General features: G+C 39.1%; 1 protein-coding gene across 1 annotated transcript in view; it reads left to right on the top strand.

The window, feature by feature from the left end:
* Positions 1-289: 289 nt before the first annotated feature.
* PLCL1 (phospholipase C like 1 (inactive)) overlaps positions 290-27,411 on the top strand; it is an 86,366-nt gene continuing 59,244 nt past the window's right edge. The window contains exons 1-2 of the mRNA XM_062201298.1: positions 290-2,725; positions 4,751-4,954. Coding sequence (XP_062057282.1) covers positions 305-2,725; positions 4,751-4,954 — 2,625 coding nt within the window. The 5' untranslated portion in view covers positions 290-304. The remainder of the gene's footprint in view (positions 2,726-4,750; positions 4,955-27,411) is intronic.

The following is a 27,411-nucleotide window of genomic DNA, read 5'->3' on the forward strand; positions in this document are numbered from 1 at the left end:
AAAATCAACCCAATATCTGATTTTATTTCAAAGGACACATGGGCATTTGAAAAATAAGACTTTTTTTTTTCTGAACCTAGTTTCAATTGTCTTAGCAATTTCTTTTCTGAACCAGTGACAAGATAAATTTTAGGGTAGTCTCTGTTCAAATAATCATAATCTCTGAGTGAAGTGTGAGAAATTCATTGAGTATTATTCTAGTTATCTATTTAGAAAGGGAGTCAATTCATCCTTTTCAATTATTTTACAGGATCCTTCGAACCAAAAATGTGGTGGAAGAAAGAAAACTGTGTCTTTCAGCAGCATGCCATCAGAAAAGAAGATTAGCAGTGCAAGCGACTGCATCAGCTTCATGCAAGCTGGCTGTGAACTGAAGAAAGTCAGGCCAAATTCTCGCATCTACAACCGTTTTTTCACTCTGGACACAGACCTCCAAGCTCTTCGCTGGGAGCCTTCTAAGAAAGACTTGGAGAAAGCTAAGCTTGATATTTCTGCCATAAAAGAGATCAGACTGGGGAAGAACACGGAAACATTCAGAAACAATGGCCTTGCTGACCAGATTTGTGAGGACTGTGCCTTTTCCATTCTCCATGGGGAAAACTATGAGTCTCTGGACCTAGTTGCCAATTCAGCAGATGTAGCAAATATCTGGGTGTCTGGGTTACGGTACCTGGTTTCTAGAAGTAAGCAACCCCTTGACTTTATAGAGGGTAACCAGAACACACCAAGGTTTATGTGGTTGAAAACAGTGTTTGAAGCAGCAGATGTTGATGGGAATGGGATTATGCTGGAAGACACCTCTGTAGAGTTAATAAAACAACTCAACCCTACCCTGAAGGAATCCAAGATCAGGTTAAAGTTTAAAGAGATCCAGAAGAGCAAAGAAAAACTAACTACTCGTGTGACAGAAGAGGAATTTTGTGAAGCTTTTTGTGAACTTTGCACCAGGCCAGAAGTATATTTCTTACTTGTACAGATATCTAAGAACAAAGAATATTTGGATGCCAATGACCTTATGCTCTTTCTAGAAGCTGAGCAAGGAGTCAGTCATATCACTGAGGATATGTGCTTAGACATCATCAGGCGATATGAGCTTTCTGAAGAGGGACGTCAAAAAGGGTTTCTTGCAATTGATGGATTTACCCAGTATTTATTGTCACCAGAATGTGATATTTTTGATCCTGAGCAAAAGAAAGTTTCTCAAGATATGACCCAGCCATTATCTCACTACTATATCAATGCCTCTCATAATACCTATCTAATAGAGGACCAGTTCAGGGGACCAGCTGATATCAATGGATATGTCAGAGCTTTGAAAATGGGCTGTCGAAGCATTGAACTTGACGTAAGTGATGGTTCCGAAAATGAACCAATTCTTTGTAATCGAAATAACATGGCAACACATCTTTCCTTTCGAAGTGTCATAGAGGTGATAAATAAGTTTGCTTTTGTTGCTTCAGAATACCCACTTATTCTTTGCTTGGGAAATCACTGTTCCCTATCACAGCAGAAGGTGATGGCTCAACAGATGAAAAAAGTCTTTGGTGATAAACTGTATGGTGAAGCACCTTTGCCCTCAGAATCCTACCTCCCCTCACCAGAAAAATTAAAACGAATGATCATTGTGAAAGGAAAGAAATTGCCTTCTGATTCAGATGTGTTAGAAGGAGAAGTAACGGATGAGGATGAAGAAGCTGAAATGTCTCGAAGGATGTCAGTAGATTACAATGGTGAGCAGAAACAAATCTGGCTCTGCAGGGAGCTCTCTGATTTAGTATCTATTTGTAAATCTGTTCAGTACAGGGATTTTGAACTGTCTATGAAAAGCCAAAACTATTGGGAAATCTGTTCATTTAGTGAAACAGAGGCTAGCCGAATTGCAAATGAATACCCAGAGGATTTTGTAAATTATAATAAGAAATTCTTATCAAGAGTCTATCCAAGCGCCATGAGGATTGATTCCAGTAACTTGAATCCACAGGACTTTTGGAATTGTGGCTGTCAGATTGTGGCCATGAATTTTCAGACTCCGGGTCCGATGATGGACCTTCACACCGGCTGGTTTCTTCAGAACGGAGGATGTGGTTATGTTCTGAGGCCGTCTATCATGCGGGATGAAGTTTCTTACTTCAGTGCAAACACAAAGGGCATTGTACCTGGGGTGTCTCCTCTGGCTCTCCACATCAAGATCATCAGTGGTCAGAATTTCCCAAAACCTAAGGGAGCTTGTGCCAAAGGGGATGTGATAGATCCCTATGTTTGTGTAGAGATACATGGGATTCCAGCAGACTGCTCAGAACAAAGAACTAAAACTGTACAACAGAACAGTGATAATCCTATTTTTGATGAAACTTTTGAGTTTCAGGTAAACCTACCTGAGCTGGCCATGATCCGTTTTGTTGTTTTGGACGATGACTACATTGGGGATGAGTTCATAGGGCAGTATACAATACCGTTTGAATGTCTGCAGCCTGGATATCGGCATGTTCCTCTGCGCTCTTTTGTGGGTGACGTCATGGAGCATGTAACCCTCTTCGTCCACATAGCAATAACTAATCGAAGTGGAGGAGGAAAGGCACAGAAGCGCAGCCTTTCAGTGAGAATGGGGAAGAAAGTTCGGGAATATACCATGCTCAGGAATATTGGTCTTAAAACTGTAGATGACATCTTTAAAATAGCAGTTCATCCCTTACGAGAAGCCATAGACATGAGAGAAAATATGCAGGTAGGAAAAATCTCCCACGTTCTTTCTCTGTTTGTTCCTACCCTTCTTTTGCCAGTAAATAACATGTTTAATTAATGGTGTGATTTGTAAAAACATATTAAAGTTTGTGTAAACCTGTGTGTACCAGTGAACTAAGTGCAGAATGGCCTGTGATAATGGCCTGTGATAATGCTATGTCAAGTTTGGCCAGAAGTAAGTCAAGGTGTGAATGTTACAAAATGCCATTAGGTACATTAAATAACCTTAGTACATGACTGCATTGACATATGGGAATGTGCATATGAAACAGTAAGAAAAAGAACATAAAAGATCATGTGTTTCATATGTAAACTATTATATATTTACGTACTAATATACACTAATTGTAAGTATATATGTAAAATATATGCAGGCATAATTGTGGAAGAGAATGTGAAGACACAAATGTAATACCTGTTAGGTTATTTGAGCTGTTTAAATATATAGCATTGACAATCATAAGTGACTCCTCACAAGCACAATCAAAACTAAAAAAGCAAAGTTTGTCATTTAAACTTATTGAAAATTAGCCTTTTCTTAGAAATGTGGTTTAGTTGAAAGAACATGGATTCTGTATTAAATCTATCCCTGTGTGATCTTAAATAGCTTATTTCAGGTCTCTGATCATCAATGTTCTCTGCAAAAGGTAAGAAAAATAGTAATACTTATATTATAAGAATTAAATGAAAGTACACAGAATTTGTATAGCCTCAGCATGTAGAAACTCTTTGTTTCATAAATGCTTATAATCAGGGATAGTTGCAAACTCTTTTCCGGAACTATTTAATATATTTATTCTAGGCTGGAGTTCTTGAGAAGCAATCAAACCAAACTTTTAGCAAGAACCTACAATGCACAAAGTGAATATCATTCAACACAATTAGTTTTATTACTTTAGCTAAAAATTGTTAAATAACATTCACCAAAATTCCTATTTTCAAGGTAGAATATAAATTCTAAGAAATTAAGCACTTTTCTATATATTACAGTTGGTATTGTATATTACAATTGGTACTACAAATGGTATTGTACATAAGTCACTTAGATTGTAAGTATTTAAATTGAAGTAGGTTGCCTAAGCCTTCATTTTAAAAATAGGCTCCAAGTATCAGTGTCTTCTTTGTGAGTTTTTCCTGATATAATTCTAGTACCATTGTAAGTCCTTAGATTAGTTATAAATCATTTCTTATATCTAATTTTATATTAGAAATATATTTTATATTAATCTTGACTATATCATTTCCATCTTCCATATTATTAAATATTCACTAATTCCATATTATTTAAATTTAAAGTTTTTCTCGGTATTTCTAATAATTTATATTATCTTAAAGTATTTTGAGTTAAGGATTATTTAGATCCTAATAGTGGAAAAATGAATGCGATTATTATAACTAAGCTATGAGACACAGGTCAGGTATTGTTCACTGTTAATAAAATGTAAAATAGCTATAATTCCTATTTCAAATGAATTTTTTACAAAGATGGATAAATGTAGCTCTAAGTGAAATGGGTTTTGGGTGTGTGAGTCCGTCTGTCAGGTACATTTCTGATGGAATCACAGAGGAACAGCTTTCACAGTAGTGAGCTAAATAGCAGCCTGCTATTTGGGAAAAACCTAAAAAAGATGCTGTCCAGTGCACAGTCACTGATTTTCATGATACAAGTCAAATAAGATGTTCACAACCAGCCAGTGCTAGTTTATGTGAACAATCCTGTGCTGTGCTTTGGAAAGCACTCTGTACTTTTTTGCTTTTGTGGCATATTTGTGGTAACTGCTAAAAGTGGAGAAAGATAAAGGATGCATAATGTGAATTAGCTCACTGTGTTATCTCTGTTCATATCACAACATTTTCAGCTGGTTGTTACCCAGTTTAGTCCAAATTATAAATGTCTTTAAGGTATACTTTTGATGTAAACCTGGTGCTATACTTTTGTATAAACCCAGAAGTGCTGTGGGTGATATATCCTGTGGTCAGAAATGTGATTCTGCTTTCTTCCTCATAGAACGCGATAGTGTCCATCAAGGAGCTGTGTGGACTCCCTCCAATTGCCAGTCTGAAGCAGTGCCTGTTGACGCTGTCCTCTCGGCTCATCACCAGCGATAACACTCCCTCGGTTTGTCTTGTGATGAAAGAGAGCTTTCCTTACCTGGAGCCTCTGGGTGCAATTCCAGAAGTACAGAAAAAGATGCTTGCTGCTTATGATCTGGTAGGAAGTTGGTGCTCCATGTTTCTTACCTGTGTGTATAGGAGATCACTAATGACAGGGGACCTTTTGTGGAGCTCCAATGCATAATAGAATGATGGCATTTGAAGCATGGATGGGAAGGTAGCAGGCACAGCCAGATGCAATCAGCTTCCACTAAGTCCTAGAGAGACTTCTGAGGCAGTGCCTTGAATCCAGAGCTCCACAGATTACAAGTGGAAAATGTCTGCTTTAGCAAAGCTTGATTTTTGAACACATCCTCAAAAGTATTTATACTTTCATCATCTGAATGGCTTTAGACGGCGATGTAACCATTTTAATTGTATGCCAATAGGAAGTCAGTTTCAGTGCTGCCTAATGGTAATTGACACAGAAGATATCTCTGGAATCTAGATTCCAAAGATAATCCGGTTAACCATTTTTCCTGAATATATAGAATTTAAATGACTTATTCCTTTGAACAAAATACTGAGATACCCTCCCCCTCACACACAGATCTTCCATTCTCTGGCTCGCTCCCCAAATGGGTGCAACAGAGGAATATGGGCCAGGCCAAAGCCTGTAGCTCTGTGGTCTTCCATGTGGGTGGCAGGGACCCAAGTACTTGGGTCATCATTCACTGTTTTCCCAAGCACATTAGCAAGAAGCTGGATTAGAAAGAGACCAGCTGGAATTTAAGCTGGTACCTGTACATGGGATGCTGACATCATAAGCAGTGGCTTAACATCCTGAGCCACGCCACCATCCCCTATTTCTGTAAAAAAAATTATGGAGCAAATGACAGTCTGGGAAAAATTTGAAACCTGTATGCCAAAGTATAAATACAAGTATATTTAAAATAGAACCCTACTGAATGCATAAAATGTGTTCTCTTTATATTCATAATTTAAAAAAATAAAACTCTTAAAATCAGTAAGAGACAAAAGATGGTGAAAATAACTTATACCAATCAAGAATAAGTTTGGTTACATGCAAAAACAAAAAAACACAACCTAATTGTGGCTTAAACACTTGAGGTGTTACTTTTTCACATAAAAAAATCTGGAGCTCAGCCCTCCAGATTTATACTCCTGCAAAGCTCTTAGGAAATCAGGCTACACTGAGTTTTCTGTTTCACCTTCTCTTAACCTCCTGGTTCAAAATGGCAGCTGACACTGAAAACATTTTCTTTTCTGCCATCAGAAATGAAGGGAGAGAGGGGAGTGGGAAGGAGGACATATACTCTTCCTTTATTTTTGTTTTTAAAGATTTATTTATTTGAAAGGCAGAGTTACAGAGAGGGAGAGGGAGAGGGAGAGGGAGAGGGAGAGGGAGAGGGAGAGGGAGAGGGAGAGGGAGAGGGAGATCATCCATCTGCTGGTTTATTCCCTAGATGGCCGCAGTGGCTGGAGCTGGGCTGATCTGAAGCCAGGAGCCTGGAACTTCTTCTGGGTCTCCCATGTGGGTGCAGGGGCCCAAGGACTTGAGCCATCTTCTACTGCTTTCCTAGGTCACAGCAGAGAGCTGGATTGGAAACTGAGCAACTGGGACTCGAATCGCTGCCCATATGAAATGCCAGTGAGACAGGCATCAGTTTTACTCCCATGCCAAAGCGCAGGCCCCATATACTCTGCCTTTAAGAACGTTTCTCTAACGTGCCAGGGAATTCCAATTCAATCCCATCAAGGTGGTATGTACCAATGCCATCTTACTTGTTAAAGTGATCAGTTTAAGTTCATAATTGATCAAAAAGATAGGATTAAGTGTCAAAGGGATTACATAAATAAGACCAGTGTCTGCTAATACTAACTGATAGAATTAAAAAGGAGAGAATGATCCTACATGGGAAACAGGATACACAACACACTCATAGAATGGCAAATGCCCTAAACAGCACTCTGGCCTCAGAATCAGCACCTAAGGCATTCAGATCTGGCTAAAAAGCCCATGAGAGTATTTCAGGCATGGAAAGCTAAGACACTGTGGCAAAAAAAAATGACCTAAATGAAAGATCTCTGCGAGTGAGATCCCAGCAGAAAGAACAGGCCATCAAAGAAGGCAGTACGTTTCTCTGAAGGGAGGAGAGAACTTCCACTTTGACTATGGCCTTGTCTAAATAAGATCGGAGTTGGTGAACTCTAGAGGCTTCCATAGCCTTGGCAGCTCATGACAAGAGCCTCGGGTGATTACTGACGTCATAAAAAAGAGTGTCAATTGCTAAATCAACAACGGGAGTCACTGTGCACCTGCTCTCCATGTAGGACCTCTGCCCTTAATGTGTTGTACTATGAGAATTAATGGTAAAACCACTACTCCACCAGTACTGTATACTTTGTGTGTTTGTGTGGGTGCAGTCTGTTGAAAACTTTACTTAGTATACACTAAGTAGATCTTCTGTGTACAAACATAATTGAAAATGAATCACGATGAAGACTGGGATGGGAGAGGGAGTGGGAGATGCGATGGTTGTAAGTGGGAGGGAGGTTATGGGGGGAAAAGCCATTATAATTCGAAAGTTGTACTTTGGAAATTTATATTTATTTAATAAAAGTTGAAAAGAAAAAAAAGAACGTTTCTCTGAAATAGTATAGCTCACTTTTGCTTGGATTTCATCAGCCTAGAGTTGATGCATAGTCACACTGATTTGCAAAAGCAAATGTCATTTCATGGGGCCAAAATTTATCTCTTCTGTTACTAAGAGACAGGAGAATGGATAGTAGAGGATGAGAAATAGTCTGCTATGTAAGTTATCAGGCCATGAACTTAATTATATATGTGTTCTCCTTCCCCTCAAAAAAACACCCACAAAGAAAATTTTAAAATATATTTATTTATTTTTAACAAGTTCACCATTTAATGAGTCTGAATTTGTTTTATAGAAATATATTTAACTTTGGGCCGGCGCCATGGCTCAATAGGCTAATCCTCCGCTTGCGGCGCCAGCACCCCGGGTTCTAGTCCCAGTCGGAGCGCCGGATTCTGTCCCGGTTGCTCCTCTTCCAGGCCAGCTCTCTGCTGTGGCCCAGCAGTGCAGTGGAGGATGGCCTAAGTCCTTGGGCCCTGCACCCACACAGGAGACCAGGAGAAGCACCTGGCTCCTGGCTTCGGATCAGCGCCGTGCGTTCGCCGCAGCGCGCAGTCCGCAGCAACCATTGGAGAGTGAACCAACGGTAAAGGAAGACCTTTCTGTCTCTCTCTCTCACTGTCCACTCTGCCTGTCAAAAATTAAAAAAAAAAAAAAAGAAATATATTTAACTTTGAAATAAGTTTTTAATTATAGAAAATTAATGAAGTGTACTAATATACACTCCTTTATGTCAAACTGGCTTTTTTTCTTTTTCAACATAGTAAAACCAATCAAGAATTTGAAGAACTAGATACTGCTTTCCATATACCACTAGTAGGAAATTAAAGTTTTTGGAGAAAAATTTGGCAATATAATTTAATTTGCTTACTAATTTTTTCCACATTTTTATTTTCTTGAAATTATTCTAAGCCAATAAACATTGTGCATAAGCTAATAATCAAGTGCATAAACATTTATATATAATAATATCAATGTAGAGCGGTTAGTAGAGTAGAAGATCATAATCCATATTATGGACTCTGTAGAAGTTATTAAATCATCTTAGAATATTTAGTGTAACATAGGACTCCTCATAATATATTTGGTAAAAAATATGGTTATAAAAAGTGTGCACAATAGGCCGGCACCACGGCTCACTAGGCTAATCCTCTGCCTGCGGCGCCGGCACCCCGGGTTCTAGTCCCGGTTGGGGCGCTGGATTCTATCCCGGTTGCTCCTCTTCCAGTCCAGCTCTCTGCTGTGGCCCGGGAAGGCAGTGGAGGATGGCCCAAGTCCTTGGGCCCTGCACCCGCATGGGAGACCAGGAGGAAGCACCTGGCTCCTGGCTTCGGATTGGTGCAGTGCGCCAGCCATAGCAGCCATTTGGGGCATGAACCAATGGAAGGAAGACCTTTCTCTCTGTCTCTCTCTCTCTCTCTCACTGTCTAACTCTGTCTGTCCAATAAAAAAAATATTTAAATGAAACATAAAACAATCATTGATAAAATAGATAAAATAATCATTTGTTTTTAAGAAATCAAAGCTATCAAAATAGTTAACTCACAGTGAAACTGAAACAAAGAATACTTTCAATCTTCCTGCAAGTATGCCACTTTTGTTGTACCCAAAGAGTCCTTGTCCTGGGATTAGTGCTGTGACACATTCCCAAGCCTGGTTGACAATGGTGCAGAAAAAGAGAACTCATCCAGATTAGGCCATTTGGGGTGTGAACCAAGGGAAGGAAGACCTTTCTCTCTCTCTCTCTCACTGCCTAACTCTGTCAAATACAAAAAGTGTACACAATAGAATTTAAATATTATATGTCTGTGCATCTAAAATACTGGCAGTTTATTATTAATTCTGGTTCTTTTTAATTAGGAAGACCAATTTATTTTTTTTTTTGCTTATGCTTTTCTATATTTGCCAAATTCTTTATAATGAACCTATTTTTATAATTGATAAAAATAAATATTAAGAAAGGAAAGAATATTATTTGCTAATTGAAAACAACTAGAAGAAAACATTTGAGATAAACAACTTACAAAAGAAAAAAAGAAAAATCCACAGAGCCCATTCCATTCATGAATAATTGTACCTGTCGTAAACTGTACTTCATGGTTGCTGGGGGGAAAGTTCAGTTATTACCTGTATCTCATTTTTCAGGAAATCCAGTTTTTTTCATCATAAAGTGAGGATTGAAAACTATCTAGTGAATAGTATAATTGCCACAGAAGAGGTGAAATTAGAATATTAGTTGCCATAGAGACAGATAGCAGAAATCACATACTCCTCCTCTTCCCTTGTAAGTTAAAGAAAAATCATTCACTGAGGGGAACCAGGTCTCCTGGGGTTGGGCCTGTAATAAGCAGAAATGCACCTGGACTGTGGTTGGGCAATTTCCATTTTATATTCTCAAGTGTCTGATGATGTTTATTCAGTTTTGTCTGCTGAAGCCAAATTTAAATATCAATCTCTTTCTCATCTGTATTTTTAAAATGAAACTTGCGATTGCAGATAGAATGTGGTTTACCAAAATTTCAAATAAGAGGCTATAATAGAAAGGAGAAATGCTTTTTTTTTCCCCAAATAAAAAAGATGTAATTTAATTTATTTGAAAGGCAGCGTTGCAGAGAGGAGGATAGATAGGTATATATACAGAGATTTTCCATCTGTTGGTTCATTCCCCAAGTGTCCTTATTGGCCAAGACTGGGCAGGTCCAAAGCCAGGAACCCAGAGCTTCTTCCCAGTCTCCTACATGGGTAGTAGGGGTGCAAGTACTTGGGCCATCTTCTGTTGCTTTCCCAGGCCATTTAGCAAGGAACTGAGAACTGGACCAGAGGTGGAGCATTCAGGACTCAAAGTGTTGCTCATATGAGATGTCAGCATTGCAGGCAGTGGCTTAAACTGCTGTGTCACAACACCAGCCCCCAAAGCAGAAACACTTTTGATGAACTCTTCACTTAGAGTTCTCTATGGATATTGTTTTCCATTTTTGGTAAGGAATTGAGTGTAAATATTCTTTTTTTTTTAAGATTTATTTATTTATTTGAAAGTCAGAGTTACACAGAGAGAGGAGAGGCAGAGAGAGAGACAGACAGAGAGTCTTCCATCCGATGGTGCACTCCCCAGTTGGCCACAATGGCCAGAGCTGTGTCAATCTGAAGCCAGGAGCCAGGAGCTTCTTCCAGGTCTCCCACGCGGGTGCAGGGACCCAAGCACTTGGGCCATCTTCTGTTTTCCCAGGCCATAGCAGAGAATTGGGTTGGAAGTGGAGCAGCTGGGTCTCGAACTGGTGCCCATTTGGGATGCTGGCACTTCAGGCCAGGGCGTTAACCCGCTGTGCCACAGTGCCAGCCTCGAGTGTAAATATTCTTAAACTAAATAGTAAACTGAATAGACTGCAATGGTGATTGAAAACATGATTGACATCTCTGTTGGGTATTTCTGGAATCATCTGGGTAGGGACAGACTCATGTAATGTTAATATTGGCCTTAAAAATAAATACTATGATTTTTAGTTTCTAGGATTTGCATAGCATTGGTTGGCATCTTTAATGGTTTAGTATTTATTGATGTATTTTGATTTATTTCAAAGGGAGTCTCCTATGATGTTGTACAAAGTGATCGTTTTAAAGTATAGATTCTATCATGTCACTTCTTGCTTAAAATCTTCTAGTGACTTCCCATTACAATAAAATCTATATTCCTTAATGTGGCTTTGTGGGGCTGTCTGTGAGCTGACCCTGCCCATGTATCTCACATGCTTTTCCTCAGTCTCACCTGGCCCTTCAGCCTCACCTGTCTCTCCAGCCTCACTGCTCTCATCCTGATACTGTCTCTTGGATTACTCTCCTCCAGCCACACTGGTTTTCTTTGTTTCTTCAAACAGACCAAATTTGTTACCATCTCAGGCCATTGCATGTGTCTGGAATAGTCTGCCCTTGCATGAATAGTTGCTTCTAATTGCTTTCTTCTTAGCATTAATGCCATTTCCTGAGAGAAGCTTTGCCTGCCACTGCCCCTTATCTATTACAGAGCCTTGCTAGGTTTCCATCATCCTGTTAAGCAGTATTAAAACGTATTTAGCTTGACCCATGTTCAATGTCTGTCTTTGTATTTTACCCTCAATTTGAGAGTATGAGGGTAAATGAAAAAATTTGTGGGGAAAAAGGTTTATTAAAAGGTAAGTTTATTTTAGTGCCAACTTTGAAATCCCTATATACAGGATCTTCAGCAAGTTCATGGAAGTGTGTATAATGAAAAAAAACTATGCATGAATTTCAATTTTTTACATGAAAATCAACTTACCTTTTAACTCCATTTTACCATAAACATGTTGAAGAACAGTCCTACTTTTTTGGGCTGAGATACTGTCCATCTTGCTACTGTTGGCTCTAGCACCTAAAAATTGCTGGCACATCATATGCTATCAATTTATATTAATTGAATAAAACATGTAAGTATCTATTATTGGGGAAAGCAGTATAGTTCCCATCCTATATTTGTGCACATTTTGTGGTAAATTATTAAATCCCCTTTCTTTCACCTTTCTGACAAAACTCTGACCAAATTATTCCTTGTCTTGCACATTCAGTTAGAAGTCGACAGTGTAATGCAAAATTATGGAGACAATGAAAAAATTAGTAGTTGTCAAGGGTTCAAGGCAGAGGAAGGGAGGGATGAGAGATGGAGCACAAAGGATTTCAGGGTAATGAAGCAGCTTGTGGGATACTGTCATGGGCGTACACATCTGTATATCCCTGTAAAAACTATCGAATGCACGATACGAGGAGCGAAATCTCAGGCAGCTATGGACTTTAGCTAATAATAACATTTGACATTGGCTCATCAATACTAATAAATGTACTGCATTAATTCAAAATGTAAACAGTAGGGGAAACTGGGGAGGCTAAGGGTGGGGTGAGAGAATATATTGGAACCCTTTGTACTTTCTGCTCGATCTTCATGTGCCTTAAAAAAGCTTTTCATAAAAATATAATCTTTAAAAGCTCTCTGTAGGCTATTAATAAAATAGTCTATTAATAAAAACATATTTGGGTGAATAAGTCTGGAAAAAATATCCAGAGTTTATTACTTGGTGGGGGTGGGGGTAGGAGGGGTTAGGGATTCCAAAATGAACAACTGTGTTCAACTTAGACTCAAGTTGCTTAAATGTTTGGATTTCTCAAAAATGGTAATGAATTACATATATGACATTCAAGGGGAAAAATAGTCATTGCTGAAAAAAGAATATGTTTAGAATAAAACCTACCTAAGCCAGCCTTGTGGTACTACAAGTTAAGCTACTGCTTATGCGGCATCCTATATTGGAGTGCTGTTTTGAGTCCTACATCAGTTCCAGTCCAACTTCCTGCTAATGCACCTAAGAAGGCAGTAGAACATGGCTTGGGCCCCTGCCACTCATGTGGGATACCAGGATGGAGTTCCTAGCTCTTGGCTTTAGCCTGGTCCAGACTCATTTGGGATGTGAACCAATGAGTGGGAGATTCTCTTTCTTCCCCTCCCTGCCTGAATTTGCTCTGCCATTAAAATAAATAAAATAAATCTTAAAAAAATCCTTAACAACTTGAAATGTTTTTTGAATATATAGAAATGTTTGGCTTATTTTATTATCAAAATAAATAAATCAGGCAATTGAATAGTCCACATTTACTGAAAGCCAATTTGAGCACACCAAATTATCTACTTGTCAATAGGAAAAATAATGAAAATGTTCTAGAAGATACCCTGAGTTTATCTGCACAATAATTTCCCATTAAATTTAGCTTTCCCCAATAATCTGAGATGTCCACTATTTATTAGCAAACATATCCTAATTTATTATTTGTAAATATTTCTTCCTAAGGGTTTTAAAAATTCAATATTACAAATTATTTTAATATTAGTATCACAAATGTTGGCAACTATGATGATTTCTAGAAATCAAAACTCTGTGTTGGGAGTAGAATGGGGCTATTTATATGGCGTACTTTCAGAGGATGATGAGGGCACACTTCACACACATCATAATATGTCTAATATAAAACATGTTTTCTTGTTGCTCCTTAGTACTTGAAACTTCAAAATTACAACCAATTCCTTAGGGTTAAGACTTTTATCCTTTTAAAATGTAAAAACATCTCTTTGAGTAACAACACATTGGATTATTAGTAATTCATTTACATCTTTGAATGAATTAATAGACCTTTCCTATTATCAAGTTTTGTTGTTGTTGTTGTTTGTTTGTTTGTTTTTGACAGAGACAGTTAGACAGTGAGATAGAGAGACAGAGAGAAAGGTCTTCCTTCCATTGGTTCACCCCCAAATGGCCACCATGGCTGGTGTGCTGCACCAATCCGAAGCCAGGAGCCAGGTGCTTCCTCCTGGTCTCCAATGCAGGTGCAGGGGCCAAGCACTTGGGCCATCCTCCACTGCCTTCCCGGCCACAGCAGGGAGCTGGACTGGAAGAGGAGCAACCGGGACAGAATCTGGTACCCTGACTGGGACTAGAACCCGGGGTGCCGGCACTGCAGGCAGAGGATTAGCCATGTGAGCCTCAGTGCCAGCCTATCAAGTTTTTTACTGGGAGAGGGGTGAGATCATGACAAAAGATTCCCCAAGTCTGGGTAAGGTGAGGGTGTGGCTACTCAAAGAATTACAACTTTACTTGAGTGTAGCCCTATCTACTATCACCGCTGGTACTCTGGATAGGGATGCAGTTATATAATTGCCTATCTGATATTTAAAGCAACTGAAGCAGTGGTGACTGTCCTCATCAAACACATGTCATGTCAGGAGTTTGGGAATGACAGCCTCTAAAATAGGACCAGAGGGGACTGGGAACATTATCAATCAATAACTCAGACAGGTAGAAAATGTCCTAAAACTTGAATGTGGAATTTCTACCTCCTTCCCAGGCTAGACACAAAGACCAGAGCTATAGGCATTAGACTGATTGCCCAAGTGCCATTTTGGTGACTTTGTGCTTGTTAGGAAAATTTTTCAGAAACTGTCCTTGGGACTTAGTTTGAGATAAGAAGAGCTCTCCACCCCCCCCCCCCCCAGGTCTCTGAAAGAGCAAGCATCACTTTCCTGCTCTCGATTTTCATTCTCTAGGAAAATAACCACTGAAACAGAAAATCTATTCATAGAGTCACTGCCTTTTAAGAATGTTAATGTTATATAATTATGTTTTGCAAATAAAAGTGATGTGATGTATTTTTTTTTCCATTTAGGATTAATTTTAGGGCTGTGAAAAAAAGGAAAAGTGGTTCCTGAAGGAGTTGCCTGGTGTTAGAGCCAGCAAATGGAGGTGTTTAATGTATAAACATTTATAAAACTCCCCCTTCGTGCAAGCCACTACATTAAATGCAATGGTAGATAAGGCAGAGTCTATGTCTCAGTAGTTTATATGACCCGGTTAGGCTCCATTCGGCCCTAGGAATTTATGGTTGGTGGTTTGCATATGTTCATCATCATTTAATGTAGTTTATGAGTGGTTACACTGGAAAACAATTTGTAACATCAGTAGCACACTATCAAAATTCGTTTGGTTGGAGCTGGCATTGGAGCATAATGGGTTAAGCTGCCAACTGTTATGCTGGCATTCCATATGGGTGCCATTTCCGTTTCCAGCCCTCAGCTGCTCCACTTCTGGTCCAACTCCCTGCTAATTCACCTGGGAAAGTAGTGGAGGATGACCCAAGTGCTTGGGCCCCTGCACTGTGAGTGAGACTCAGAATAAGCTTCTGGCTCCTGGCTTCAGCTTGTCTCAGCTCCAGCCATTGTGGCCATTTGGGGAGTGAACCAGTGGATGGAAGATCTCTCTCTGTATCTCTCCCTGTCTCTCTAGCTCTGCCTTTCAAATAAATAAAATAAATCTTTAAAAAAAATCATTTGTTTGGAAAGGCTTGATCTTTTTCATTCTTCAAAAATATTATTATGCATATAATGGTAGTATTATTTTGAAAATCTATCTTTAACCCCAGCCTTAGCATTTTACTACAGTCACGTACATTTCTGTATTTGATTAAAGGCCATCACTTGAGTGTTTCAGGAACAAACAAGTTTTAAAAGGTCAACAACAACTCATCATTTTACTCATTCACTCTTTTCTGAAAACTGCAAAAGGTCATGGATATGGTCCCAAATTCTTCCAAATTTTTTTCTACTAACTCCAATAAGACCATTTTGTTTGCTTAATTTACTTATTACCTTCAGTGGTTGGTGAGATCTATATTTTCTTTCCTCATAGTATTTCTTCTAAGTAACCCTGCATTGGCAGGACCAAGGTTCTTACCCAGGCTCTGTTCTCTCACTTTAATTTTTCAACAGACTGAAAACTCCACCATCTAGTCTCTACTTATCTCTAATTCTACAATTGTCCCCAAATTCTATTTTTATTTCCCAACATATTTATCGAGGTATAATGGACAAACTCATGATTGCATATATGTAAAGTGTATAATGTGATGTTTTAATTTACAAACAGATTGTAATATGCTCACCAGAGGCTTCACTCACTAGCAGTACCCCCTTTGCCAACCTCATTTCTCATTTCCATGTGCTTGAACTCTGTCTTTCAGTCAGGCTGATTTATTTGCCATCTCCATTTCATTGTCATCCTTTCTGTTCCCATTCCATACACCCTGGGATTCTTCCCCAGCCTTTTCTCTTTCCATCCATCTAAGTCCAGCCTTTTGTCCTAACCTCTTGAAAAAATCGACCTTATTAAGAAAACATTTTTTTACTTTATTCAGCACACATTCAGTACATCCCATATTTAAAGAACTTTAGTAGATTCAGTGTAATACAAAGGTGAGTAAATGGGGACAGGTATCAGATGGGCAGTCATACTGTAAAGTATGATGGCTATGAATGTGGTGAGAACAGACGGATTTTCCGCTTATAAAAAATGCTTTCCCATTTGACCTATCATTTTCTGTATATCCTTAGGGTTTTAATCAGCCAACTGAAAAAAACATGTTTTAAACACCAACTATATGCAAGGTACTGGGCAGGATGCTGGAGCAATGAAATGGGGTGAAGCAACATGTCTATCCTTGGAGAGTGGGTAATCCTGATGGCAAGCCACCTGCAAAGGGAGGGGCAGTTACACACAGTGTCTAGTGCACCAGATGGTGTTTTATGTCCTGATCTGGAGTCTGAGGACTTTGCGTTCTGTTGGACTTTTCCCAGTGACATGTGATATACTCCCCCACCCCTACTTCCACCAAGTACTCAAAAGGATTTTATTCCCAAGTAAGTTTGAAAAATAAATATTATGTATCCTTTATATAATTTTATTTACATAACTGAATTTTTAGTTCTTTAATTTTCTCATCTAAGTTTTCATGCATAGTCAAGAAGTCTTTGCTTAACATTTAATCCTTTAAATGTTTTAAATTAATGTGAAAACATTTGAATGATTAGTGTTTGAATATGATTTGTTTGAAAAAGCTCATGGAAAATGTGTATTATGAGAAAACCATTGGTTGCAAAAGTTTTTGTGTCAGATAAACATTTTAGTTCCACTTTCCCATAAATGTTTTGAAGTTCCCTCATATATCATTCAGAGGTGAAACAGTTACAAGGGTTTAAGACTGCAATAACACATTCAAAGCATTCTCCAAAGGTGGCATTTTTAACATTAACCTACAAGTTAAAACATTACTATGTCAAGCACAACAGATTTTTTAACAATAAAAAAGAAATCAAAAACAGTCTAAAGAACATAAGTCAAGGGTTATTTAATCTTTTACTAAGTCAGTTGGGGTGCAGTTTGGAGATCTGTTGATTGTGCTAGCATGAGTATAAATCCAGCAGAAGTCAATTACTGTCTAACTGTACTCTCAATGGAACCAGAACACTAGCAGGTATCACAATTAATCCAAGCATAATGGGATGGATTAAAGACATTCTGTTATTTCAGTGTTACCACCAATATATATTCAGCCTCATAACAGGAAACAGTTCTTTGTTTAAGTATATACTTCCCCACTGTAGATATGATTATTGAAACCAATTTAGATTGAAATTGGGTAAGTCAAAGAAACTCTCATTATGATATTTGTGTGGAACTTTATATTAGTTGATATTTCCAAAACTATGTTGGGGAGCAGGTAGGTAGTCTATCTCACATTAGAATGTCTGGGTTCAATGCCTGGCTTCAGCTCCTAACTCCCACTTCCTGCCAGTGTAGAATTTGAGAGGCATCACTGATGGCTCAAATAATTTGACTGGCAGCCATCAACATGAGAGACCTGTATTATGTTCCTGGAATCTGGCTCCTGAACTGATCAAGCACCAGCTGTTGTGAGAATTTGGGCATGAACCTACACATGGGAGTTTCTCTCATTCTCTCCTTTCTCTCTCTCTCTCTCTTTCTCCCTCTCTCTCTCCTTCTCTCTCTCTGTCCATGTGCTCAATCAAAGCGGATTATTTAAAAACAAAGTGTTGTATAACTTAGTACATTGAAACTTCCTTCACTTGTAGGTACAAAATGTTTTCTGACATAAAAGGGGAATTGTCAGTATCTGGCTGGCTTCTTTATGGAGTATGACACATGCATCCTCAAGGCGACTTTGCATTCCTGAATCCTCAAATTCTTATAATACTTTTAGTTAAAGACAGTAACGTAGGTAAGCTGCCTTGAGAATTCTGGAGAAGGTCATGGAAGTTGGTTACCTGGCCATTTTGTGAATGAACTGAATTCTAATGAAAACTGGACAAAAACAACCATTTCTCAAGATTATTCAAAACATAGCTGATGACTGTTTTGAAGACAGAACAAGTAGAAAAAATAAAAGGTAAAATTATCCCTTTATGCAGACAGCAACTCACAAAAGTGGATCCTGTTCCTGTGACTATCATGAATGTGAGTATGGATGCCCTTTGGCCTAATCTGGGTGAGTTCTCTTTTTCTGCACCATTGTCAACCAGGCTTGGGAATGTGTCACAGCACTAATCCCAGGACAAGGACTCTTTGGGTACAACAAAAGTGGCATACTTGCAGTAAGATTGCAAGTATTCTCTGTTTCAGTTTCACTGTGAGTTAACTATTTTGATAGCGTTGATTGCTTAAAAACAAATGATCAAATGATTATTTTATCTGTTTATTTTATCAATGATTGTTTTATGTTTAATTTAAATATATTTTTTTATGGGACAGGCAGAGTTAGTGAGAGAGAGAGAGAGACAGAGAGAAAGGTCTTCCTTCCATTGATTCATGCCCCAAATGGCTGCTATGGCTGGCGCACTGCGCCAATCCGAAGCCAGGAGCCAGGTGCTTCCTCCTGGTCTCCCATGTGGGTGCAGGGCCCAAGCACTTGGGCCATCCTCCACTGCCTTCCCGGGCCACAGCAGAGAGCTGGACTGGAAGAGGAGCAACTGGGACAGAATCCAGCGCCCAACTGGGACTAGAACCCGGGGTGCTGGCGCCGCAGGTAGCCATGTGAGCCTCGGCGCTGGCCTCATTTAAATATTTAAGAAACTTGACCATTAGAGGAGATTATTTTCATTCTAGTTGGCTAATGTGTGTGTGTGTGCAATCTTACACATAGGCCAAGTTTAATAAAATTTGGAGCTTTAAGAAATCTGCACAGATGAGGCACTGTACAACCAAAGAACTGAAATCTAATGTTTTGATTAGAAGGAAGGTAAGAGATGAATGGACTATTTCAGTTCTTTGGAGGACAGAACAGAATCAAGTCTGAAGTAGACTGGTTTTTGCTGACTCACATGTTTTCAGGCAATAATAACCTTTCCAAAGCTCCTAACTATTCCCTGATAAAGCAGTAGAAACAATTGTACATTTCTTTCTGAATTTCTTAGGAAAAATACTTATAGTGATTGATATGTGTTGAGAATTAGAATTGGAGAGAGAAGTAATCATGACAAAAATTATTTTAGGGATGCTTCTTAATGAATGTTTCTTTGTTAAATATTTATCAACAAAGGTACTGGCAATAGGAATTCTGCGTTTGAATATGATAGCAGTATCACAGAACCACTTCAAAGCTTAGGTCTGCTCCTCAAGAATGCCTGGGTACTAGTCTAAATATTGCATTAACTGTCTTTATGCAGTCATCTGTAAAGTGGAGTTACCTAAGATACCCTGTTCTTTTTTTAAGATTTTATTTATTTATTTGAGAGGTAGAGTTACAGTGAGAGGGAGAGGCAGAGAGAAAGGTCTTCCATCTACTGGTTCACTCCCCAATTTGCCGCAATGGCCAGAGCTGTGCTGATCCAAAGCCAGGAACCAGGAGCTTCTTCTGGGTCTCCCACGCGGGTGCAGGGGCCCAAGTACTTGGGCCATTCTCTACTGCTTTCCAGGGCATAGCGGAGAGTGGATTGGAAGAGGAGCAACTGGGACTAGAACCGGTGTCAGGTATCTATAGGATACCGGTGCCGTAGGTGGAGGATTAACCTACTGTGCCACAGCGCTGCCCAATGCACTGTTCTTAAAGTGACCTCTAAGTAGAAAGTTCTGTGGTTCTAGAGATTTAGATATAATTCAGTGGAAAGTTGGAATCCATGGAAATTTTTTGAGTCCTAATATAATGAAATCTCATCATTTCTGTAGCATAAAATATTTACTTGGACACTTCTATGATCCTGGGCACTTCTTTTTGAGAAGAACTGGAAGGACATTTTTTCCCCACACAGAGTAGACTATTTAATCCATCTTTGTCTAAAAGCATTATTGTCCCCTTCAGTAAAGTTTTCTTTTAAGTAAATGATTTTAATCTTAACTGGCAACTTTACATATCCCTACTTTGGATACATCAAAATGTGTAAAGCAATGCCAACCCTTATCTGGGTAAATCCTCTATTCTTAGATATGAATACAAAGGGGTGGTGAGGAAATAAGATCCATTATGAGATATTCGTGTGACAAAACTAAAGTGAATAGAAGACTCTTTGTACTAACACAACAGGCAGTGGCAACTGGGAGCTCAGGCTGAGACATCAGATATGTAAATCAGGCCACTGCCAGATTCTATCAACTGAGCCTAGCATTACTGAGTCAGGGCACAGACTCCCAGCTGTGGATAAGCTGAGGACATCTAACCTTCTCTGTGTGGCTTTTGCACTTCATATTTCATTTCCATCAGAATCAGCAGAGACCCAGAAAGGAGATGAAACTCAAATCACCCGTTTTTAATTCCTGACAACTTAAGTAAATTGGGAAGAAAGTTTGAAATGGTTGTCTTAAATGTGATATGAAATTATTGGTGTATTTTACCCATTTATATAATTTGCTTTTTCTGCAATTACTAATATAATTGAAAGTTGATTGCAGAAAATAGAATACAATTATTTTTCTAAATAAAATGGAAACTATTATCATAAGGAAGATCAAATGCTCATAAGAGAAAAGTCATATGAGCAGTGATTTTAAATTACAGGAATATTAATGATGAAGTATTTTCAGATACAGTTGCAACTTTCATTTTTAAAGTATTTCAGGCTATCCTCTAAGAAGTTTCAAAGATAAATTCCTTTGTTTTATAGGTTAATTCATATTTGACTATTTTTATTAAGTGATTTATCAACAGTGGGAAAAACAGAAAATACACTAAAGGGTTAACAAATATTTACTTGGAAGCTTTTGATGAGGCCTTGAATTTTATAGGGTTTGTTTTTTGTTTTAGTCCTGATTTATTTTATCCCAAATAAATAAAAAAGTTTTAGCATTTATTATTGATACAGAAATATATTTTCTATAGAGAAAATCTCTTAAAAGTTTTATAGAAGATAGGCATTTGGCCTTCCATTAAGATATGGAGTGGGACACCCATGTCCCATATCAGAGTGCCTGGGTTCAAGTTCCAGTTCCACTCCTGATTCCAATTCCCTGCTAATGTGCACAGTGAGAGGCAGCAGATAATGACTCAAGTAGTTGGGTCCCTGCTACGCATGTGAGAGACCTTAATTGAATTCCTGGCCCAGTTCCAGACATTGCAAGCATTTAAGGAGTGAACCAGCAGAAGGGAGCTGTGTCTGTCTGTCTCTGTCTACCTCTCAAATAAATAAATAAATAAAGTTGAAAATTAAAAAAAATAAACAATTTTAATGAAAAGCTTTTGGTTGTTTTTAAATTGGAAAGGGAATTTTGAACATGCAATAATCCACTCTGCCTGTCAAAAAAAAAAAAAAAAAGAACATGCAATATTATAGACAAATGGAGAAGTCTAGGGGGAGAAAAGAGTGGAGAGATCAAAAGACTAAAGAGAGATTTGAGTTCCAAAACACAATTACAGGTTTGAGAAGTTGTAAGTAATAGATAAAATAATTTGTTGTGCATGTATGATGATAGTAGAAGGAAAAAGAAAGAAAAAATCAGAAAAGTAAAATAAGGGGAAAGGTAATTATATTAATGGACTATTGAGTCTCAAAATGCAAAGGAGTAAGAATGAATCCCTGCTCTACTGGAATTAATTTCCTAGGGAAGTGAGGATGTGGAACATAACATAGGTAAACAATCAATTATAGTTTAAGATAGGAGATATGAGATTCTGTGAACAGACTAAAAGATAGATTGTCCTGGGAATTTGGAGATGACAAAGGGAGGGAAAGGGAAATCAGGAAATGAGTGACTGAAATAAGCCTTATGGCCTGGTAGGATTTTGACAAGGAAAATTTTGTAATAAGGTTTCCCTCATAGAAAGGAGCATATAGAAAGTGGAAGAAGTAGGATGCTGAGGAAAGTGTGATTCTTCCTGGTAACTGGGACCTGCGAGAATTGGGAAACCACAGGCAAAGGCTACTGAGGTAAATTGATGTGAACACAAAGAAACTTAAACTTAAAAAAGCTCTATTTCATTTAATAACCAAGAGTGGCAATGACAAAGCTGAGAGTTAATTGGCAGTGTGCTCTAGATAGATGATTCTGAAGTGATACTAGAGAGCAATGAGACAGAAAGTTCAGAATCTTCCAGAAGAGATTCAAGCCTGCTTGAATCTAGTAATCCCTGTTTTGTGTTCAGATTAAGTTTTTGCTTTTCTTTTAGCTCCTAAATATGAGGAAGAACATGCAGTATTTGTCTTTTTGTATCCATCTCTTTTCACTTAACATAATGTCCTCCATTTCTGTCCATCTTGCTGCAGCATCTCATTCTTTTTTATGCTTGAATAGCATTCTGTTGTGTAGATATACCACATTTTCTTTATTCATTCACCCGAGGATAGAAACCTTGAGTTTGTATTTTGGCTATTGTGAACAGTACTGCAATAAATGTGGTAGAGTAGGTTATCTCTTTGATAGAATGATTTCATGTCTTTTGGCTCTATATCAAGTAGTGGAATTGCTGGGTCATATTTTACTTCTGTTTCTAGTTTTTAAAGAGATCTCAATACTGCTTTCCATAGTGACTGTATTAATTTACATTCTTACCAAGAGTGTGTAAGAGTTTCCCTTTCTCCACATCCTTGCCAGCATTTGTTACTTTCTTTTTGATACTAGCTCTTGTAATAAGGATGAGGTTTTGATTGCATTTCCTTGATATCTGGTGATATTGAGCCTTTTGATATATTTTTTGAACATTTGTGTTTCTTCTGGGAACTGCCAGTTTAGGTCGTTTGCCCATTTCCTAATTGGATTGGTTCATTTTCTTATTGTTGAGTTTTTTGAGTTTCTGATACATTCTAGATATTAATCCATTGTCAGATAGGTAACTTGCAAATATTTTCTCCCTTTCTATCAGATGTCTCTTCACTCTATTGATAGTTTCCTTTGCTATGATGTCTTATATGATCCCATTTTTCTATAATTGTTTTTGTAGTCTGCATTTTTGGAGTCATATTCAAAGAACCATTGCCTACATCAATGTCTTGAAGTATTCTTCTATATTTTCTTCTAGCAATTTTCTAGTCTGGATGCCCATATCTCTTTCAAGATGTTAGAAGTTTTCAATTATTATTTCTTCTACTCAATTCTCAATACTTTTTTCCTTCTCTTCTTCTTCAGGCATAGCAATAATATGACAATTTGTTCACTTAGTTGTATCCAATTATCCAATAAGCCTCGTTGGCTTTCTTCATTCTTTTTAACTGATTTTTCTTTTTTGTCTGGCTGGATTATTCAAAACTATTGTCCTCAATATCAGAAATTCTTCTTCTTCTTAGTCTATTCTTTTGTTTAAGTTCTCAATTGTATTTTTTATTTCATTGATCAAAGTTTTCAACTCAAAAATTTCTGATTGATTCTTTTTAATGATCTCCCTGTCTTTGTTGAATTTCTCAGTCATATCTTGCATTATTTTCTTGAATTGTTTACCTTTATTCTTTCGTATCTTACTGCATTTTCATAGGAAGATTATCTTGAATTCTTTTTCAGGCATTTCATAGATTTGCTTCAGATCAGTTTTCTTCTTTTCGAAGTGTCATGCTCCCTTGCTTCTTCATCTTTCCTGTTGACCCATGTTGATGTCTGTACATCTGATATAACAGTTCCTGCTTTTTTCACTGAGTAGCTTTCACTGGAAAAGACTTTCTAGTTTGAATGAAATGAGGGGAGTCAGATTGGTAGTTGCTTTGGTTTTGGTTCTGGTTGAGCCAGAAGTGTAATCTCTGAAGGTTAGTTAGCTACAGTCAATGTTGATAGTGTCTGTGAGTGTCACAGTTCTCTAGTGTAGAGCAGCTCGTGGGGATAATAGTATGACTTTGAAGTTCTTTTTTTTTTTTCTTTTTGACAGGCAGAGTGGACAGTGAGAGAGAGAGACAGAGATAAAGGTCTTCCTTTTTGCCGTTGGTTCACCCTTCAATGGACGCTGCGGCCGGCGCATCTTGCTGATCCGAAGCCAGGAGCCAGGTGCTTCTCCTGGTCTCCCATGAGGGTGCAGGGCCCAAGGACTTGGGCCATTCTCCACTGCCTTCCCGGGCCATAGCAGAGAGCTGGCCTGGAAGAGGGGCAACCGGGATAGAATCTGGCGCCCCAACCGGGACTAGAACCTGGTGTTCCGGCGCTGCAAGGCAGAGGATTAACCTGTTAAGCCACAGCGCCGGCCAAACTTTGAAGTTCCAAAGAGGGCTATCTCCTTGTCCAATGAGGCAAGTCTGAGTGATGCTGAGCCTTGTGGCATCATTTTCTTTGGCTGCAGAGCTATGTGATGCGAATTGAATCTTCCCAATTTCCTGCTGCGTAGACATGGATGATGTTTATAGCACTAAAAGACCTAGTCTCAACACTGCAGGTTGCACAGGGGACCTTTCATATTGAATATAGCTTGTTCTGGAGATTGTGCAGTGGAATATGTGAGCCTGGAGCAGTGGGTTATAGATAGTGTATTCCCTAGGTCCCCCGGGGTGGGTTCCAATAACTGTGAGGAGTATAGTACTAATAATCACAGTCCTGGAGCAGCAGGACAGGAGGGGTGCCTTCTTCAGGTCTCATGGGAAAACACAGATTATTCTGGGATTACCCACTGATAACCATGGAGCTGTAATAATTGAATGGAGGAAATGTTATCCAGATCTCTCAGGGCAAGTGCAGCTGTTCCTTGCACGTACAGAGCCAACAGCCACAGTCTCAGACCTGCAGGATGCAGTCGAGACCTTATCCAGGTACTGCATTTCATGCCCAGATTATGTCAGGGATTATGCACTAGCAGAAATGAGTCCAAAGCAGTGGATTGCAAATAGGGTTCTTCCCAGATCTCATGGCATGAATTCAGGTGACTGTAGAATAGAGCTGCAACATTCCCAGTCCCAGAACTTGGAGTGTCCTTATCCATGTTCCACAGGTTGATCACTGGCTATGCTAAGGATTGAACCCTAGCTTGTGCATGCCTGAAGCAATGGGATGTAGATAGAACCTTATCCAGGTCCCACAAATGAGTACAGGTGTCCCTGGGACTTGCAGACAGTCATAGACCAATAGCTGTAGGATGCAGTGGAGTCTTTACCCAGACCCCTCGGGATGAACGCACGTAACTCTGTAGAATATAGCTATAATAGTCACAGTCCCAGATCTGTATGACTGAGATGATATCTTATCCAGGTGCCACACAGTGATTGCATGTTACACTGTTGATTGTGCATTGCAAGAATGCAGATAGAAGCTTCCCCAGTCTCCACAGGGGATTGTGAATGACTTGGACATATATAACCAACACAGACCCACAGCTTCATGATGCAGTGGGGTCTTACTCAGGTCTCACAGGTCAAGAGCCCCCTCATGTTGGGGATTATGTACTGATAGCTGCCAACCTGAAGTAGATGAATAGAAATAGGGTCCTCCAGGTCTTGCAGTGAGTGTGAGTCACTCTAGGGATTACAGCAGCAACAGCCACAGTTCCAGAGCTGCAGAACATGGAAGGGAGTGCCCCTAACTTTCACAAGCATGCAGTAGTGATGCTAAGGCTTGTGCTAGGAGATGCAGAATGTCTTGTGAGCTTGTTCATTGGCTGCTGCTGGTGCCAAGCCCCAAGAAGCAGAAGGGAACTTCCGTAGTAGAGTGCGGAGTGCGCAGAGTGGGTGAGCATGTCTCTGGGGCTCATGCTCAGCAATCCTACAGCAGGATGCAGAAGGCCTGGTTGTCTGCCCTGTGAAGCACCCTGGCTTCATCCCCGGTACGTGCTGGTAGTGATAGGGCTGCTTGGTGTCCTCTAAGACAGAATGGAATTCAGCAGCATTTATTTTGCAGCAGCTCAGGGCTGATGCCTTGGGGATGGAAGGAGACAATATGGATTCCCTTTTTTGAAGCAAAGCAGTTTCTTGAGTCCCAGTCAGCTTTCTAGACTGGATTTAAAGCCAGTGAGGACTGTGGGATTCTCCTGTAGTTAAGGCTGCTGGTCTGCTGTGATGGTGGGAGTCAAGGAGCTTTCTGCTTACATTGTCCTTGCAAGATGGCATTCCCTTGCCTTCACCCTCCAGCTTGGGAGACAGAGTAGGAGCTACAATGTGCTTTTTCCTGCCTTTACTGGATTTTGGAGGCTCTGTGCTATGTAGAGTTCTGTTAACTCACTGAAGTTTTACCTCAGTCTCCTGGAAACATTGTCCTTCTTTTTTGTTCTGACTCTTCTCTGTGGTAGAGGTGAGTGTAGGTCCTTTCTATTCAGTCTTCTTGGATCCAATCATAAACCATTTCCAAAGGTGACCTTTGGCTGCTTCTGGAAGGCTAAGTAGATTTTGAAAGATGGAGGTGGTCCAGGAAGTAGAAATAAGGACTTAAGCTAAGCATGTTGTGGTGAGGAAGAAAATAAAGGGGTGCTAATAGTACAATGGGCAAAACTTGGTGGCTAGCAAAATGTGGGGGCTCAGCTTCAGGATAGATGGAGTCATAGAGGATATCTGGGGTTTGAGCCTGGGTGGTGGTGGGGCATCTGGGTGAGACATAAGATGTTGGCAGAACTCACAGTCACAGGAGTCTAGTCACCTAGGAAGCTCCAGTTTTTATTTTTATTTTTTTAAATCAAGCTCTGTATAAGGCTTTCTTTTTTAGTTGAACTTTTACTGTTTTTTTTTTGCAATAAAATTATTTTTTTAAACTTTTATTTAATAAATATAAATTTCCAAAGTACAGCTTTTGGATTACAGTGGTTTTTTTCCCCCATAACTTCCCTCCCACCCGCAACCCTCCCATATCCCACTCCCTCTCCCATTCCATTCACATCAAGATTCATTTTCAATTATCTTTATATAAAGAAGATCAATTTAGTATATATTAAGTAAAGATTTCATCAGTTTGCACCCACACAGAAACACAAAGTGTAAAAATACTGTTTCAGTACTAGTTTTACCATTAATTCTCATAGTACAACACATTAAGGACAGAGATCCTACATGGGGAGTAAGTGCACAGTGACTCCTGTTGTTGACTTAACAATTGACACTCTTGTTTATGGTGTCAGTAATCTACCTAGGCTCTTGTCATGAGTTGCTAAGGCTATGGAAGCCTTTTGAGTTCACCAA

This window comes from Lepus europaeus, chromosome 1 (assembly GCF_033115175.1).
Source record: "Lepus europaeus isolate LE1 chromosome 1, mLepTim1.pri, whole genome shotgun sequence".
In the NCBI taxonomy this organism is placed as follows: Eukaryota; Metazoa; Chordata; class Mammalia; order Lagomorpha; family Leporidae; genus Lepus; species Lepus europaeus.